The 15,032-nt window shown below is 41.2% G+C and overlaps 1 protein-coding gene across 4 annotated transcripts in view; it reads left to right on the forward strand.

The window, feature by feature from the left end:
• LOC120992394 (microtubule-associated serine/threonine-protein kinase 4-like) overlaps nt 1-15,032 on the forward strand; it is a 301,883-nt gene that overhangs the window by 200,488 nt on the left and 86,363 nt on the right. For all 4 annotated transcript variants that reach the window (XM_040421360.1, XM_040421359.1, XM_040421358.1 and 1 more), the window contains one exon: nt 1,359-1,438. In XM_040421360.1, the coding sequence (XP_040277294.1) occupies nt 1,364-1,438 (75 nt within the window). In that variant the 5' untranslated portion in view covers nt 1,359-1,363. The remainder of the gene's footprint in view (nt 1-1,358; nt 1,439-15,032) is intronic.

Below are 15,032 nucleotides of genomic sequence, written 5' to 3' on the forward strand. Positions count from 1 at the left end.
CAGTTCAGTAGATCAGCGGTGAGACTGGGAACTTAAAGTGGAACTTGGGTGGCCCCTGGGCATCAGCTTATCTGTAAATTTCTCTGTAACGTCTATGGCCAATCTGCCCTTGAGTTCACTTGACAGGAGCAGCGTTCAGCCCGGGAAATGCCTCTGATACAGAAAGCGCATTTCACGGACTGAATACGCTTGTATAAAATTAGCCTTACATACTGTACAAGCAGTAGTCCAAGGATGAAAAATATGCAAATTAGCTTCTCTCCAGATGAAAGAAAACTTTGGTCCAACTAGGGGGCAAGTACCAAGAAACGGCCGTCTACACATGAGTATATCTTGCTTTTGGAGCAGTCTCTGGTTGGCTGCTATGAAATAGTTATTGTCCTCCTCGAGGAGAGCAAATTTGCATACATTTTTTCCATGGAGCATTGCCTGTATGTAAGTCTCCATAAAGCAGCTGGATCTCTTCAGTGATAACCCGTGTCCACCCCACAGAGCTGTCTGTGTAGAAGGCATGTCGTCCAGGGAACCAGTACACTGCTCTGTACTAAAGAGGGAACAGCTGTCTACAGATGGGTGTCTCTTGGTGTGTGTAATTTCTTAACTGTGGATTATTTGCTTTATTTCATATTTGGCAGTGAAACAAAAGGACCAGTCATGAGGTCATTCATTTCTCCATTTAAGCCTCGTGCACATGGCTGTCATGAACACAGGCAGAACTCAGAGCCGTATCTTGCTTTGGGCGCCTGCTCTACCTCTGATTTTACTCTGGCACAAAGAGGTTTAGAAAATATTTTAGAAAATTCTCTTTAAGCTACTAGATATCTGTATGTCATAGGCAGCCAGCCGTCTTGTGGATACTTTTTTGCAGTATTTAACTGCTGCAAAAAAAATACCCTGTTTTATATCTGTTTTTTATATCCTATAAAAATGACTGCCTGGTAGAGTCATGAAGGTCAATTGCAATGGGAGTAGACTTATCCGGCCATATAGACAATCATGATGGATACATTTTTCTATTATTTATTAGATTTTCTCACAATATGGGTGTGTTACTTTAAAAAACGAAATAATCATGGAAGGAACACAACTACCAATATCTCCTACATTACTGCATTTAGGTTCCTGGCCGTAATGCTGTTTAACAAATATCAGAATAATTTACACTTCTGATTTATTCATTTTCTTACTTGGCCTTCAGTACAACTGTTTAGTTATATTTTATGGGGTATTCTGTAAATCCTAAGTGTGTATTGCCAGCTAGAGTGACCACTGCATAAAATATATGTGCTTTTGTGTCCAGAGCCTGCAGGTATTATATAGCAAGCCCTGATTATTGCATTCTTTCTGTTAAACCACAGGACAGATGGGACGCCGTTGGTCTTTGGCATCTCTGCCCTCATCTGGATATGGAACGAATACACCAAGCTCCACTGTATCTGTAAGTTGTTTTATTCATTCTGCTTCCTTTATATTTATAATTATTGCAAAGTTTGACAGGCTGTGAAAAGGGAATGTGCTATAGGTGACCTACAAAAAATTGTAATACTTAAAATCTGGCAGTTTTCGCACTGGCCACTAGGCCTAATAATATGTTGAGACTTCCCCTTCTGCAGAGGTAATGTTTGAATAGCCATCACAATGTCGTCAAAGGCAGGATTACAATGACAGGTATCACCTCCATTCACAATAGAAAATATCACAGCTTATCTGCTCCCTCCTGCCTTTTGCACAGGTCACAGAGGAGGCCTAGAAAATTCTGCCATAGAAATCAGTGAGGTCCCCTCCTGACCATTGTGTCTATGGCCTAGGGCGACCGCTATTGTATTTTTGGACTATGCGACAGGAAGTCTTGACATTTTAGGCCTAGTGGTTTAGTGTGAAAACTTCAGAATAGATGGGGAAAATTCTAAAAATAATGTTTAACAGTTTAAACATGACGTCTTCCCTTTAAAATAGGTAAATAACATATGCTCCAACTTTCTAACTGGGATGCTTTCCCAATGTTAACTCTGAGAATGCCAAATCACTGGTTGGCGGCAATGAGGCATCGGCACACTAAGAAGTTTAGAGTCTATGTCCAGTCTGCCCTTGTTTCAAGGAAAAAATAAACTGTTAAACCAGTATGAGCAATAGACTTTTTGTAGTATTACCAAATTAGCCCCGATATGTAAATGAGGGGGGTGAAGGATAATTAGAACAATGGATTGCCTCGCATTTAATTTGTGTATTGTCAGCAGAAATCCCCTGTTCACATGGTGCGATGTGCTGCCGAAAATCAGCACTTGCCGTGTAGCGTAAATGATGCGATCGGGTAATTGGTGGCGTTTTACATTAGGCAGTGGTCAGAAACGAGTGATTTTTGTTCCTGTGTGAAAGGTGCCTACCACACAATAATTAATGTCCCCTCTGCCTACAGTGTAAATAAACACGTCTAGCTGGGTGCCGTTGGCACAACACTTTGTTACTGGGGTGACATGCACACTATAGTCCCCGTCACCTTTCTTTGTGTATCTTTTACATTGCTGTCCACGTATTACTTACATAAGCAGTCCTGCTACTTCTACGCACTGTGATTCTTCTTGGTTTGAGCAGTTTTCTGACTGTGTATGGTGTGGATTTACCCTGTTGCGGCCCGGCCACTCCTTTCCTGTCTCTTACATGAATGATGGGCCCACGTGCACACTTGTTCATGGAACAGGAAAAGCAGCAAGATCTGCATTTTCATCACCACACCTCGTAATTGAGATGGCCCTGGCTGCTGCTTCCAGCGCTCACTGACTCCAGCTTCTCCACTCACAACCTCATGCCGCCTTGTCCTCCTCGGCTGCATGTCTATCTCCTCATTGATCATAGCTAGTTAACGGAGGGGAAATGAGAACGATACGCTTCTTTGTTTTAGACAATTGTACTCTGGTGCATTCAGAATGAGACAGAGTTCATGAATAGTTTCCTTAACCCGGTGAATTGCCAGTTCTGAGTAGTTACCATGATAAATTGCTGTAAGATTTAGATGGGTTGTCCAAGATTTTCATTCGAACCCCTGTGCTTAGTATAAAGAGCTGATCTGCAGTACGAGGCACAGGACACTCATCTGCACCTACTTACTTTCATCATCAGCGTGGTTAGCGCTAGAGATGTGAAAATTTATGAAAAGTTACATTCGCCTGCTTCGCTGGATTTCACAAAGAAATTTGATTGATTTACAAATTACTTAGTCACAAAGCGCCTTTCAGGGGCTAACCTAGTTAAAAAAAAAATAATACTTTCTCACCTTATACATCTGATCGCAGAGAGGCCGTTGCGGCCACCTTGATGGAAGACGCGACGTCATCACGTTGGCCAGGCGCAGTGACGTTATCACTGACAACATCACAGTGCCCAAGATTCTGATTTGGCTTTGCGGCAAATTTCATTTTTCCTGAAATTTGTATCGAAGTCCACTTTGGGTACTTCGATTCGCTCACCACTAGTTAGCTCCTCTGGAGCAGTGGAGCCCTGAATTCAATTCCAACCACAAGCAACATCTGCAAATAGTTTCTATATTCTTGTGTTTCTGTGTATTTCTTTCAGTCCCATCCACACTCTAAAAACATAGATGGGTTAAAGGGGTATTCCAGTTATAACAAGTTCTCCCCTATCCTATGAGATTGGTAGAAGTCCTGCCGCTGGGACGCCCACTGATCATGAGAATGGGGTCCCTGTGCTGGAGATAGCCAAGCTCCCATAGAGATGAAGTGAGCGGCAGCGCGCATTTCCCACCAGCTGCTCTGTCCATTTTAGGGGGGCTCCACAGGGTACAGGGCCCCCTTCTCATGATCGATGGGGGTTTCAGCAGTAGGACTGCTACCAATCTGATAGTTATCCCCTATTTTGTGCAAAATAACTTCTAACCAGAATACCTCTTTAATGTAGAATTTAGATTGTGAGCCCCAATGGCGACAATAAGATAAAAAATAGTAATGTTTATTGCTACATTTCCATGCGGCGTTTCGGCTTTGTTCTCTGAGCCTTTCACAATACTTGATGAAAGGCTCTGAGGACAGAGCTCAAACATTGCATGCCGATGGAGTAATAATCACTTCATTGTTTTGTATCTCAAGTTCGAGCGCTGCGATTTTTTTCCCTTGTTTATTTAAGTGGACCTCTCTATCTAGGACCTTTTGGCTGTCATCTGGCTGCCTTATCTATTGGAAGTACTGCTATCCTGGACGTGGGTGTGTGTATACTAGTGTTGAGCGAATCAAAGTTCACGAAGTGGACTTTGAACCGAATTTTATTAAAAAAAATCGATACAACCGTGAAGCCGAATTTCCTCGTAGTATCGAATTGATTTTCCCTGAAATGGCAGTAAAAATAAAAAAAAAATCATACCTGCCTCATCCATTTGAGCATGAAGAACCTGCCGCCGCCATCTGGCTTAAAGATCCTGGTCGAAATCTTGTGTGCAGTGATGTATGACGTCGCCACATGAGATTTCCCACTGGATCTTCAAGCAAGATGGCCGCGGCGGCTTCTTCACAATCAAATGGATGAAGTAAGTAGTATTTAATTTATTTTTTTAATTTGCAAACAGTAAAATGCTTTAATATGGATCTCGGATGCCGCGATCAGCAATGAACGCGGCATCTGAAGGGTACAATGATGGGAGCGGCATAATCGCCGTTCCCTGTCACTGCACCCACTATTTACACAGAAATGCACTTCGTGACATAGTAATTCTTCACAAAGTAAATTTCTTTTGTAAAATTCGGCAAAGCAGCCAAATTGAATTTTTTAAAACTTTGCTCATCTCTAGTGTGTGTGTGTGTGTGTGTATATATATATAGTGTATACACACACTGCCTCTCTCTCTTCAAAAAACAATAACTGGCAAACTTAATGTTCAACTGCTAGTGGTGCTTGGTCAATGATCACACAACCAAAGTGCTGCACCCTTTATTTGGGGTTCTGTAGCAGGATATATGTTGAGGCGGGGGGGGGGGGGGGGGGGGGGGGGGGGGGGGGGCGGGGTTACATTAAATACTGTGTGGCATCTCCTCTTGCTGTGATACTGGCTGCCACTCTGGCATGGTTCATTAATACAGATACAGTATATCATTGCAAGCTCTTACAGTATGGACCTGTAGAGTCCTACAGTGTCCTGGACATATAGAAGGCTGGTCAATGTTCCCTCCACCAATACCTAATGGGAACTGGCATGCTAGCTAGTGACACCCCACTACATAACACCCGGTGTCAGTCTTGTACGTTTCCCCATTGTGCATGATGGCAGTAGGCGTCAGTTCTCCAACCCTCCTGCGAACTCTGATGCGACCATCCAAGGCAGAACCTGCTTTCATCAGTGAACTGTATTGGTAGCAATTAATAGCAGCATATATACAGTGTATATAGGCATACAGCTACCGCTATTTTTTAGTGAACTGTATGAGTCGAAGTTATAATTTTATGGACCGTACTGGTAATGAAATGATATATCCAGAGCTGGAGTATGTTTTACGCACTTGGTTGCTGCTGGTTTGTTCTGAGATCTTTCTACCCTTAATCTGAGAAGGTTAATATTGGTTTATGGGATAGCAATGAGGTACATATCTTAGGAGCATTTGCAAGGAGACGAAAACACTTGCGATGTTCACTAAAAGACTGCTTTTGCATGGGCAGATCATACATACACGTACCAGGACTTGAACTAACATCTGAAAAAGCTTTTATAATAAGAAAGCATTGTGCCAAGGTCAATAATGTCAAGGTGTATCTCCTTTCTGATCAATTATTCTTGTGAAATGACTGATGTTGAAATGTTGTGCATGGGTGTGCCACATCTATACTTGATGCCTGGTACCGCATAAGTCTTCAGTCTGACGATTATGGATATAAGACAGACAGCCCAATACAACCTGTTGGAGATTCAAACTTTTATTTCATAACTAGAAAACTTCTTTTCATGGACCTTACTAGGCCCACCACTCACCATAATGTTTTGACACCTCTTACTGTTAGTTTTTTTTATCTTTTCAAAGTACAGTCCAGGAAGGAATGGACTTGAGAAATATGATGTATTTCATGTCTTCTATTGTAATCTTCTTTTGGGTTTACATGCATTGTTTTTCTTATAAATGATCCAACATCTTAGACATTCTCCTGTGCTGTGAATTGCTGACATCTCAGAAATGTAAGACTTTTGCCAAGTAGACTATTTTAAGTCACAACAAAGTTGTGACCTGAGAGAAACAACTTGATTTCCTTACTTCCCCTGATAGCCAGTGGCCTAGGATGTGAGTCTCATCAACTTGATGCATGACTTGTCCTTGTAAAATCAGGTTACTCTTTCTCCATTAGTGTCAGGGTAGCTTCTATTGTGACTATACCAATCACCTAAATAGAAGTTGACAGCGTTTGTCACTCTACACTATATACTATCCTTACTCCCATCCTCTGTCCATCGAGGGAATTACACTTTACATTTGCTCTTCAGCATAGATCTCTTAAATTATTCTTGACCTATATCTGAGAAGACAGGTCATAGTTTATCAATGCAGCCGCTGGTTGTTTGGTTTCTCTCTGGTGTCTCTTTTTTATGCAGTCTAAAATGATTTTTTTACACCACTGCTATAAAGATGTCAGTGTAGTAAGGATTTGCTCATGAAATATAGCTTCTGATGCAAGGTACATTATTTTACAAAGAAAATTTAGATAGCGGTAGCTTCATGATTACAAGGATGTGTAAAGTTTGCCTTTAATGTTAAGTTAGTCTTTTCGATGTGTGATGTTTGACATCTTATTCACCGATCATTGTTCATATCTTATCCACTTACACCTTATAAAACATACACAGATACATTACATACATTTGTGTTGTTGGTACACATCCTGGGACAATGCTTGGTGGCCACCATGTTTACTGCACAATCTGATTTCTTGATGTTCTCTAAGTACCCTGATTGGGGTAATGGGGTTTTTGTAACCCTGTTCAGGTGCTCCAGAAGATAATCTGTGTTAACATAGGCAAATCCAGCACATGTGAACATACCCTTAAGGTGGCCATACACACTAGTTGAAAGTTGATCAAAACTGACAATTTCATCAAAACAAGAGTTTGTCGGTTCATATTTAACAAAACATAATTGTTTTAGCTGGCCGATGACGACCATTATTGTTTGAAAAGAAGTCGACTGTGTTTCAAATTTTCTTCCAATAGTTGGACAAAAGATCTTTCGTTCCAAGAAATATAATTTCTGAGGGGAAAGATCTTTCTTTGATAGAATGTTCCCAGAAAGATCTTTAATCTGTCGCCCAGCTTTATTGAACATGGATAGGCAGTTAAACCATCAACCAACTCCTATCTAATGTGTAGGGTCACCTTTAGGATTTCACCTTGAACTGCTTTTGACAACTGTGGTCTGCTCAGTGGGGCATGTTTAGTTAAGACTGGTGTTTCATGAGGCAGTAATAGGCCTGTGTACTTTTCCATTATAATTTAAGCCAGTTTTCTGGTCTAAATTACCTTAAATGTCTTGTGGAGTCACCACCACCTCACCAAGCCATGCTCACTTCTTTTTTTTTTTGTAAAAGCAACAGGAATGGTAGAAACTGGAAAACTTCAAAAAGTCGCACATTTTATTTTAGCCAAATTCTTTTTTGCATAGAAACATAGAAACATAGAAACATAGAATGTGTCGGCAGATAAGAACCATTTGGCCCATCTAGTCTGCCCAATATACTGAATACTATGGATAGCCCCCGGCCCTATCTTATATGAAGGATGGCCTTATGCCTATCCCATGCATGCTTAAACCCCTTCACTGTATTTGCAGCTACCACTTCTGCAGGAAGGCTATTCCATGCATCCACTACTCTCTCAGTAAAGTAATACTTCCTTATATTACTTTTAAACCTTTGCCCCTCTAATTTAAAACTGTGTCCTCTTGTGGTAGTTTTTCTTCTTTTAAATATGCTCTCTTCCTTTACCGAGTTGATTCCCTTTATGTATTTAAAAGTTTCTATCATATCCCCTCTGTCTCTTCTTTCTTCCAAGCTATACATATTAAGGTCCTTTAACCTTTCCTGGTAAGTTTTATCCTGCAATCCATGTACTAGTTTAGTAGCTCTTCTCTGAACTCTCTCTAGAGTATCTATATCCTTCTGGAGATATGGCCTCCAGTACTGCGCACAATACTCCAAGTGAGGTCTCACCAGTGTTCTGTACAGCGGCATAAGCACTTCACTCTTTCTACTGCTTATACCTCTCCCTATACATCCAAGCATTCTGCTGGCATTTCGTGCTGCTCTATTACATTGTCTTCCCACCTTTAAGTCTTCTGAAATAATTACTCCTAAATCCCTTTCCTCAGATACTGAGGTCAGGACTGTGTCAAATATTCTATATTCTGCCCTTGGGTTTTTACGCCCCAGGTGCATTATCTTGCACTTATCCACATTAAATTTCAGTTTCCAGAGTTCTGACCATTCTTCTAGTTTTCCTAAATCCTTTTCCATTTGGCGTTTCCCTCCAGGAACATCAACCCTGTTACATATCTTTGTGTCATCAGCAAAAAGACAAACCTTACCAGCGAGGCCTTTTGCAATATCACTTATGAAGATATTAAACAAAATCGGTCCCAGTACAGATCCCTGTGGAACCCCACTGGTAACATTACCTTGTTTTGAATGTTCTCCATTGACTACAACCCTCTGTTGTCTGTCACTCAGCCACTGCCTAATCCACTCAACAATATGGGAGTCCATGCTCAATGACTGCAGTTTATTGATAAGTCTTCTATGTGGGACAGTGTCAAAAGCCTTACTAAAATCTAGATATGCGATGTCTACTGCACCTCCACCGTCTATTATTTTATTCACCCAGTCAAAAAAATCTATAAGATTTGTTTGACATGATCTCCCTGAAGTAAACCCATGTTGTTTTTCATCTTGCAATCCATGGGATTTTAGATGTTCCACAATCCTATCCTTTAATAGGGTTTCCATTAATTTGCCTACTATTGATGTCAGACTCACTGGTCTATAGTTGCTCGATTCCTCCCTACTACCTTTCTTGTGAATGGGCACGACATTTGCCAATTTCCAATCTTCCGGGACGACTCCTGTTACTAATGATTGGTTAAATAAATCTGTTAACGGTTTGCCAGCTCACCACTAAGCTCTTTTAATAATTTTGGGTGTATCTCATCAGGCCCCTGTGACTTATCTGTCTTCACCTTAGACAGCAAACTTAGAACATCTTCCTCTGTAAAGATACATGCATCAAACGATTTAATAGTCATTCTTTCTAGTGGAGGTCCTTCTCCTTTTTCTTTTGTAAAAACTGAACAGAAGTATTCATTAAGGCAGTCGGCTAGCCCTTTATTCTCTTCTACATACCTTCCGTCCTTTGTTTTTAATTTAGTTATTCCTTGTTTTAATTTCCTTTTTTCATTTATATATCTGAAGAATGTCTTATCCCCTTTTTTCATAGACTGAGCTAGTTTTTCTTCTGCCTGCGCTTTAGAAGTTCTTATAACTTGCTTGGCCTCTCTCTGCCTAATCTTGTAGATTTCCTTATCTTCATTGCTCTGGGTTTTTTATAATTACAAAATGCTAGCTTTTTATTTTTAATGATTTGGGCCACTTCTGCTGAGTACCACATTGGTCTCCTCCTTTTTTTGCTTTTACTGACGAGTCTAATGCAATTTTCTGTTGCCTTCAATAATGCACCTTTTAAGTAGTCCCATTTCTCCTGGACTCCATGTAATCCGTTCCAGTCTGATAAGGACTCATTTATGACTAATTTCATTTTTGAAAAGTCTGTTTTTCTAAAATCTAAAACTTTTGTTTTTGTGTGGTGGGACTCTTTCACAGTTCTTATATTAAACCACACTGACTGGTGATCACTAGATCCCAAGGTTTCGCCTACAATGACATCATATACCGAATCCCCGTTTGTGAATACCAAATCCAAAATGGCCTCCCTCCGGGTTGGCTCCTCAACCACTTGTTGTAGAGATAACCCCAGTAGGGAATTTAGAATATCTGTACTCCTGGTAGAACTTGCTATTTTGGTTTTCCAGTTTATATCTGGAAGATTGAAATCTCCCATAATGATAACTTCTCCTTTCATTGTCATTTTAGCTATTTCTAGCTATTTAGCTATTGCAAATATTTTAATCCAGAAAGATGTGACCCAATGTGTTGGTAGAATTTCTTAACTTTACCAACATGAGTAAATAAATGGATTTTAAATGCATTGATGGTCCTGCTGCATTGTGGTTAATAGAGGAGGGTCCCTGTGACATCCATATGCTATATAAGTGGTACCCATATATTTGATATTTAGGCAACCCTCAAATGCGTTATAAATGTGAAGTGGAAACACCTGCTCAGCCACATAGTAGAAGAGCACATCTGCTCCCATTGTCACTCGGAGGAACCTCGTGACAATAATGGTTTTTAGAAATGGTTGATGTGAAATATGTTATATAGTTCTCAGATGATGTCAAAACCTTTGTGATGCATTGAAACACTGCTAATGCTAAGGCCAATTCTCTCGGACCCGAAATACAACAGCCAAGTTCTAAAGCCAGGCATACACATGAGAGATTCATCCGGCCAGTCGTCCGTGGGATTGTTTGTTCAAAGGATCCCGCCAGCAACATGCTAGACTAACATGGCTGACCAGGAAGTCATTTTTCTTAAATGACTCCCTGCTCCTTCAGCACATTGGCAAATGATTGGTCTAATTTTGCTGATCATGCTATATACATGTGATTTAGGGCTCATGCCCGCGAGCGTAAGCGATCAGTGCCCGTGCTGCAGGTCCGCAATGCACCGGCATGACAGTGGGGCAGCTGAGTGCGGATCGCGGACACATTCACTTGCATTCCCTCCTTTTTTGCGGTGCGGAGGCATGGCCAGAAACACAACGGGAGGATCTCTGTGATTGCGGACCCATTGAAGTGAATGCCCGTTGATGCCCGTGTATTGCGGACCCCTTGTATGCGGGCAGCAATACAGCCACGGCTGGGCAACGGCCGTGTGCATGAGCCCTAAAGCTGAAATTTTCAAACTTTGCTCTTTTTTCAAGCGATTGGCCAAATTTTATCTCCTGTATGGTCTGCTTTAAGGGCCTGTTAGAGTAAGTGATTAGCGGTTGAACTTTTTGTATAATTTAAGCAGTTATTGTCACTTGAAATAGCGTGCAATTATCAAATGATGTGTGAGAGTTCAATTTCCCTGGTTTGGACAAATCTTCTGTTTGTCTGCACCACATCCCCTCGTGTAATCAGAAATCTGCCAGTCATTAGCAGTGTAAATGCTCTAGGGGTGAAGAGCAATGATGGAAGTAACTACCAAACAGCAAAAAATATTTGGCTATTGTTTTGTGTGTTCTTGAACACAAATGGCTTGCAAAATTGTCGCATGCTTCTCGTTAATTAAAAAAAAAACAATATCTGCCTATTTAATAGGACCCTTAGGCCTCTTTCACACGGGCGAGTTTTCTGCGCGGGTGCAATGCGTGATGTGAACGCATTGCACCCGCACTGGATCCGGACCCATTCATTTCTATGGGGCTGTGCACATGAGCGGTGATTTTCACACATCACTTCTGTTTTGCGTGAAAATCGCAGCATGCTCTATATTGTGCGTTTTTCACGCAACGCAGACCCCATAGAAGTGAATGGGGCTGTGTGAAAATCGCAAGCAAGTGCGGATGCGGTGCAATTTTCACACATGGTTGCTAGGTGACGATCGGGGTGGGGACCCAATCTTTATTATTTTCCCTTATAACATGGTTATAAGGGAAAATAATAGCATTCTTAATACAGAATGCATAGTACAATAGGGCTGGAGGGGTTAAAAATAAAAAAAATTAAACTCACCTTATCCGGGCTGCGCGAACAAGTGGATGAGCCATGTTATAAGGGAAAATAATAAAATCTACCCAACACCTAACCCAAACCCGAACTTCTGTGAAGAAGTCCGGGTTCGGGTCTGGGTACCAAACATGCCGATTTTTCTAACACACATGCAAAACGCATTAAAACTCTTTGCACTCGCGCTGAAAAATTGTGCATTTTCCCGCGACGCACCCGCATCCTATCCGGCCCTCACACGCGACGCCTGTGTGAAAGAAGCCTAACTGTGGAGAGAAGTCTTCCCATGTGATTGGAGACTTTTATGCCTGCACTGCGTGAATAAAGGATACGGCCACACAGTCAGGTTTCCTGATGTAGTTTCGGAAGCCAAAATCAGGAGTGAATCATAAATGGAGAGAAAGTATAAAGAACAGATACTACTTTAGTTAGTACACGTGATGTTTTGGTGTTTATATACTACAAGACATTTCATTGTTAGGCTCCTTTCACACTCGCGTTTTGTGCGGATCCGTCATGGATGTAGCCATTCAGATAATACAACCGTCTGCATCCGTTCAGAACGGATCCGTTTGCATTATGTTTAACATAGCGAAGACAGATCCGTCTTGAACACCATTGAAAGTCAATGGAGGACGGATCCGTTTTCTATTGTGCCAGATTGTGTCAGTGAAAACGGATCCGTCCCCATTGACTTACATTGTGTGTCAGGACGGATCCCTTTGGCTCAGTTTCATCAGATGGACAACAAAACACTGCAAGCAGCGTTTTGGTGTCCGTCTCCAAAGCGGAATGGAGACTGAACTGATGCTTTCTGAGCGGATCCTTTTCCATTCAGAATGCATTAGAGAAAAACTGATCCGTTTCGGACCGCTTGTGAGAGCCCTGAACGGATCTCATAAACGGAAAGCCAAAACGCCAGTGTGAAAGTAGACTTATGGGTGTAGATACAAATGTATTGCCTCAAATGTATGACGCAAACTGTGATTATACAAACCACAAGTGGCGAGTGGTGACAGCAGAGCATGTCACATCCTTCTTTTGCATTGTGCAAGTCAATTACTGGACTATATGTTGCTTCATTGTGCTCATCTCTAGAACCACTGACTCCACTGCAATTTTATATTGCTTAACTGCTTGTGATTAAACTTCTAATATAATCTTATAAGATAATCGAAGGGTTCTTCTACACATAAAGTATCCCCTTAAAATTATGTGATCCGTTATGATTTGTGGAAGAACCTGGAAATTAGTTTTTAATTCCCCAACAGCACATCTATAGGAGAAATTATGGTAATTGACTATTTGTATAATTCGTGAGCACATCATGTCGTAAGAGAAAGAGCTGCTGTTAGTAGATGTCCTCTTTTATGGCCAAATTAGGTAGGTGCAAAGTGAAGAAATCCTCAATCCTAAATGAGAATACCCTAAAATGGTATTTGAAATGGGTTTTCTAAACAAGCATCCCCTTTGAGGCCATTATGATAAAGGGTAAGTTGCATGAGTTGTTTGGAAACTACCTGGTCTACAAATGGAAGTTTGGATAGTTGCAAGCACATTAACGCCACTTGGTCTATAATATATGGGTGCTTACTGTTTTTTTTTTATCTAGGACATCAGATTCTGACCACTTTTAGCCATCAGTTGCCATCTTTCATGAAATAAAAGACCATAGCAAACTCTGATTGAAGACCTATAACTGAAAAAGGAAATCAGTTGCGTTGGTTATTTTTGTCATTTTTGGTTGTTGTGGCGCCAAAGAAAAGGGCCCTTTCACATGGGCCGGGCATTGCCTTGTGTATAGGTTCCTCCAGTCACTCAGTGAACAAGCAAATACTCCTTTTCTGGGTAATCACGTCTTTCATGGCATCTAAATTTGCTGTTTGTGGGCAGCACATCACCCTGTGTAAACAGGGATGGATGTGCTGCCGATTCAAAATTAATCTGTATGGAGATGCATGCAGAGGAGATGATCGCTGCATGTAAATGAAGCCAAAGCAGCTGGCAGTAATAAGGAACAAACAGGTCATTCCCGATAATTGCCCTGAGTATTGAACCAAGTAAACAGGCCCTAATGTTTACCACATCAATAGGAGGTCACTGGTCAAAGCAGAGATTGGCTAGCAACTTGAATGTCGTTCTTCATAGGCCAACCACGAATGATAAAATATTCCGAAAATGTCCACCTGAAATCTCGTGTATGGCAAAGTATTGATTTTCCTTTTATTTTAAGGGGACATGCCCTTCATTTGTCATTCTTATACTATAGAGGATAGTAAAGTTTCTAAGTGCTCCACAGAATTTAGTTGGCTGCTTAGTATTCCCCGTGTCCTCATCATTCGTCCCCTGCATTCGTGGGGTTCACTTTATTTGCTGTCTGCCTGCTAACCTCATTTTAAAGGTCCTGTTGCCCACTTCAGTTTCAAGGACTTGAGATCCTTGAGATGTCCGGATACCAAGAAAGGAGATTTGTTTCTGACAATCAAATCCTGTAGCTAATCAGAAACTGTCAACACTGCCTGTCTATACAGTAATAAAATATTTGATGTAGAGGCAGCGAGTCTCCCAGTAATATATAAGCAATCAGTGGCAGCACGCTCCCTGCAATGAACTCTGCCACCATCCAAACAAAGGTATCTGATAAACATGTGTATATGTAGTGAGCCCAGATGAAGAGCGTTCCTGCACTGCCGTGAAGCCGAGGTCATTCCCATTATCAGGGAGAACCTCTGAAAGTCATTCATTTGTTTTATGCCATCTGTGCAGAAAATAAATGGCCTCTTACATACAGTATATGTGAAATGTTAGGAAGCATGTGCCATCCACACTAATCTTCTCAACATTGTAAGCCGTGGCATTAAGTAAAGTAATACCTAGGACACATTTTTTTATTCTGCTTCAAATATATTGTTGTGCGTGTGTGTGTGTATGTATATATATATATATATGTGTGTATATATATATATATATATAGTGCTAATGGGAACAGTGCTGGAAGGCGTGTATGTCCCACTCAGGTACCTCAGCTGGGTGAGACAGCTAAAATACAGAGAGCGGCAGTCGTCTCTGCAAAGCATAGTTTGCTGAGACAGTTTTGTTTATTAATTATGGGCCGGATTGGCAGGTAGGACTGGAAGTGGGATCTGCCAATCCACACCCTTCCAGGGT

This window comes from Bufo bufo, chromosome 2 (genome assembly GCF_905171765.1).
Source record: "Bufo bufo chromosome 2, aBufBuf1.1, whole genome shotgun sequence".
Classification (NCBI taxonomy): Eukaryota; Metazoa; Chordata; class Amphibia; order Anura; family Bufonidae; genus Bufo; species Bufo bufo.